Source organism: Mus pahari, chromosome 19, assembly GCF_900095145.1.
Source record: "Mus pahari chromosome 19, PAHARI_EIJ_v1.1, whole genome shotgun sequence".
Lineage (NCBI taxonomy): Eukaryota > Metazoa > Chordata > Mammalia > Rodentia > Muridae > Mus > Mus pahari.
Window position 1 is genome coordinate 86,851,934 of NC_034608.1, and position 3,506 is coordinate 86,855,439.

The window sequence follows — 3,506 nt, forward strand, 5'->3', positions numbered from 1 at the left end:
GTGTGTGTGTGTGTGTGTGTGTGTGTGTGTGAGAGAGAGAGAGAGAGAGAGAGAGAGAGAGAGAGAGAGAGAGAGAGAGAGAGATCCTAGGCTGTGAGGTAGTCCAGAAGGTAAGGGCGCTTGCCGCCAGGTCTCCTGACCTGAGTTCAATCCCCAAGTCCCACATGTTAGAAAGAGAGAACCAACTCCTGCAAGTTGTCTTCTAACCTCACATGTGTGCCATGGCATAGATGCACTTAAATACACACAGTACCATGTTAGGCAGCTCACAGCAGCCTATAACTTCAGCTCCAGGGAATAAGAATATTTCTGACCCCTCTATGGGCACCTACACACACACACACACACACACAATTAAAAATAATAAAAATAATAAAAAATAAAACAATAACCAGTGAAATTGCTCAGTGTGTGAAGGCCCCTATTGCCAAGTGTGACAACCTGAGTTCAGTTAGTGCCTGGGACCCACACTGGAGGAGAGAACCAGCCACTGTAGGTAGGTCCCACCTTCCACACAGTGTGCTGGGGCACATACACTCATGCGCAAGTAAATAAATGTAAAGTATTAATAATAAAGCAGGTGTTTTGTCCTACCCCACACTTTTAATAACGTGTCATCGAGCCTTGTGCCTAGCTTCTATCCCTGTATCTTGGGGATACTGTGCAGGTGATCACCTGACCCACAGCCATCTCTCTGGTGCCCATTACCTTGTTTGTTCCAATGCATACAAGTCTGCATGAGCAGGCTTTGCTCTGAGGCAGCTGAGCTGTCCTGACCGCCTGGGTAAGCATAGGGTCCTTCTCTGAAATGCTTGGGACTGAAAGTTCTTAGGAGCTTGGGTGTTTCTAGATTTGGGGAGATTTGCATGTCAGTAATGAGCTATCTTAAAGGTGGTTGCAGAGTCTAAACAGGGAGTTCATATGCATCCTATTTACCTTGAACATGGGGCCTGAGGTACATTTCATGTGTTTCTAGTGTGCCCTCCTTTGAACAGTGGCCTGCTACATAAGGAATTCTCCATCTGTACTGTGACTGTGCTCACAGGTTCGGGTTGTGGGTCTCACTTCAGACTCACTCGGCACTGGGTAACATAAAGGTTTGTTTTGAAAGCCAGGCATGGTGGTGCATGCCATTCAGCCCAGTAATAAAACCAAAAGATAAAAACCTACACCGTTGTGGAGCACTTTGTGCTGCTCAGGGTCTGCCGGACTCTCCAGTAGCTTTTGCATTCCAGCTTGTCCACTTTGTTTCCATTCAGTCCCGGCTCTGGAAACTTCCTGGAATCCCCTCCCCACCCAGCATAAACATCCCGCCCATCCCGCCCTGTGCTCTTTCACTCCTGTGTGGGTTTTGGGTTTTGGCTGGTTGGTTTAGAGAGATTTTTTTTTTCTTTGTTTTTATATTTTAATACAAAGTCTCATTTTATAACCCTTGAGAGCTGGGACTAAAGGTGTGTTCACACACAGTGCAGCTCTGACTTCATTGTTTCTTTCTTGTTGTTGTTAATATTGAGACAAGATCCTGTTATATAGCCCTGGCTTGCCTGCTCTTAAAGGCCTGTCTCAGTCTCCCCAGTGCTGAGACAGAGCATTCGCCTGTCCTCCAGTTCTCTCCATACCTCAACTAAGCTCTCGAAAAGCCTCTGCTCCCCCAGCCCCTACACCTGCTCCTCAGCATTCCTGCAGGTGTGGGTACACATTCCAAAGTGACTGCTGGTCCTCAGGCTTGTCTTACTGCGAGGAATACAAAACAGGAGTGGACCCTCAGGGGCTAGCCCAACTCTGCTACTTAGCAGCTCTCTATATAACCTTAGCTTTTCTCTGCCTCAGTTTCTTTATTTGTAAACTGGGGATAGTAGACCCACAATATGGTATGCTTGTGAAAGCTGGGTTATTTGCTAGTGTGTGGCGGTCCACCAGTCATGATGGTGATGCACGCCTGTCATTCTAGTGCTCCTGAATGCTGAGGGAGGTCTAGTAGCCTGGGCTAAGTAGCAAAATCTGTGTTCTAGGACCTAAAAAGGGGTTGTGAGGGTGGGTAGGATTAAAGCTCAGTTGCTAAGAATGCTTGCCTGGCATCCACAAAGTTGGGTTCAATTCTCACTACCACATAAGCCCATCACCCCACACTGAGGGGGAAGAGGCAGGAGGATCAGGAATTCAAAGCTATCCTTGACTGCATAGTGAGTTTGAGACCAGCCCGGGCTATATGAGGTTGGGGAGATTGCTCTTCAGGTTAAGTTCTTGCTGCAGGAGCCTAAGAACCTGAGTTAGTACTCCCCCCTCATAGAAAAGCTATGCATGGCAGGGGGCCTGCAATCCCAGCACTGCAGAGGCCAAAGAGTCCCTGGGGCTCCATGATCAGCCAGTCTGTGGGGAACAACAAGCTCCAGGTTCACTGAGAGACCTGTCTCAAAGATACCACAGGCTGGAGAGAAGACTCCGAAGTTAACCTTCTTGTAGAGGACCTGGGTTCGGTTCTCAGCATCAGCTGCCTTAATGAAATGAATACAGAAATTGACAATAGGTCTTTATCCTTGCCTGGGTGCTGGGTGGGTGCATTTGAGGGCCTTGCTGTGATACCCCACCCTATCCCACTTGCAGAGGCATGAAGGTAATAGAGAACCGAGCCATGAAAGATGAGGAAAAGATGGAGATCCTGGAGATGCAGCTCAAAGAAGCCAAGCACATCACTGACGAGGCTGACCGCAAGTACGAAGAGGTGAGTTGGACCGCAGGGATAGCCGCAGGAAGTGGGAGGAAATGGTGCTGCCGATAGGAACCCCGTCGGAAGCCCACATTTAAGACGATTACTTCTGTGGGTTTCCAGACACAGCCACTTGACTGGGAAACTGTCTTCAAACAAAAGTATGGTGGCCACTTGTCTGAGCTGCTGGAGACCAACTGATCAATTCACTCTGCTTGTCCCTTAAGCCGGATATAGACCAGTTGGAATAAACTAAGGGTCATGATTGCCAGCCTGACTCTGCTGCCCTTTTCTCTCTCTCTCTTTTTTTTTTAATCTTCATGGATATAGAATCTCCCACTAACTCAGGCTGGCCTGGAATTCCTGTGGCCCAGGCTAGCCATGAATGCTTGACTGTCCACTGCCTCAGCTTTCCAAATGCTAGGATGATAGGTATGAACCACTATGCCTGGCTGTCTTGTTTTTGGTTTTCCAATATATATTTGTTTTGTTTTTATTTTTTTCTGAGAGAGGTTTTCCTGTATTCCAGGCTGTTCTCCTCCCTATATAGAAAATAATGCAAGGATGGCCCTGAACTCCTGACTCTTGCCTCCCTCTCCAAAGTGCTGGGATTACAGACATGAACAAGCTGGCTGAATTTTGTTTTTAAAGAAAGGGTCTAAGGTATCTCAGGCTGGCTTCCAACTCTTTTTTATATAGCCTGGGGTAATCTTTAATTCCCAATTCTCTTGCCTCTGCCTCTCAAATGCTGGGATTATAGGTCACCATGACTAGTTTTTTGTTTTTTGTTTTTTTTTTT

General features: G+C 47.2%; 1 protein-coding gene across 1 annotated transcript in view; it reads left to right on the forward strand.

The window, feature by feature from the left end:
- Window positions 1-3,506, forward strand: part of Tpm4 (tropomyosin 4) — a 22,787-nt gene that overhangs the window by 11,205 nt on the left and 8,076 nt on the right. The window contains 1 exon segment of the mRNA XM_029531890.1: window positions 2,605-2,766. Coding sequence (XP_029387750.1) covers window positions 2,605-2,766 — 162 coding nt within the window.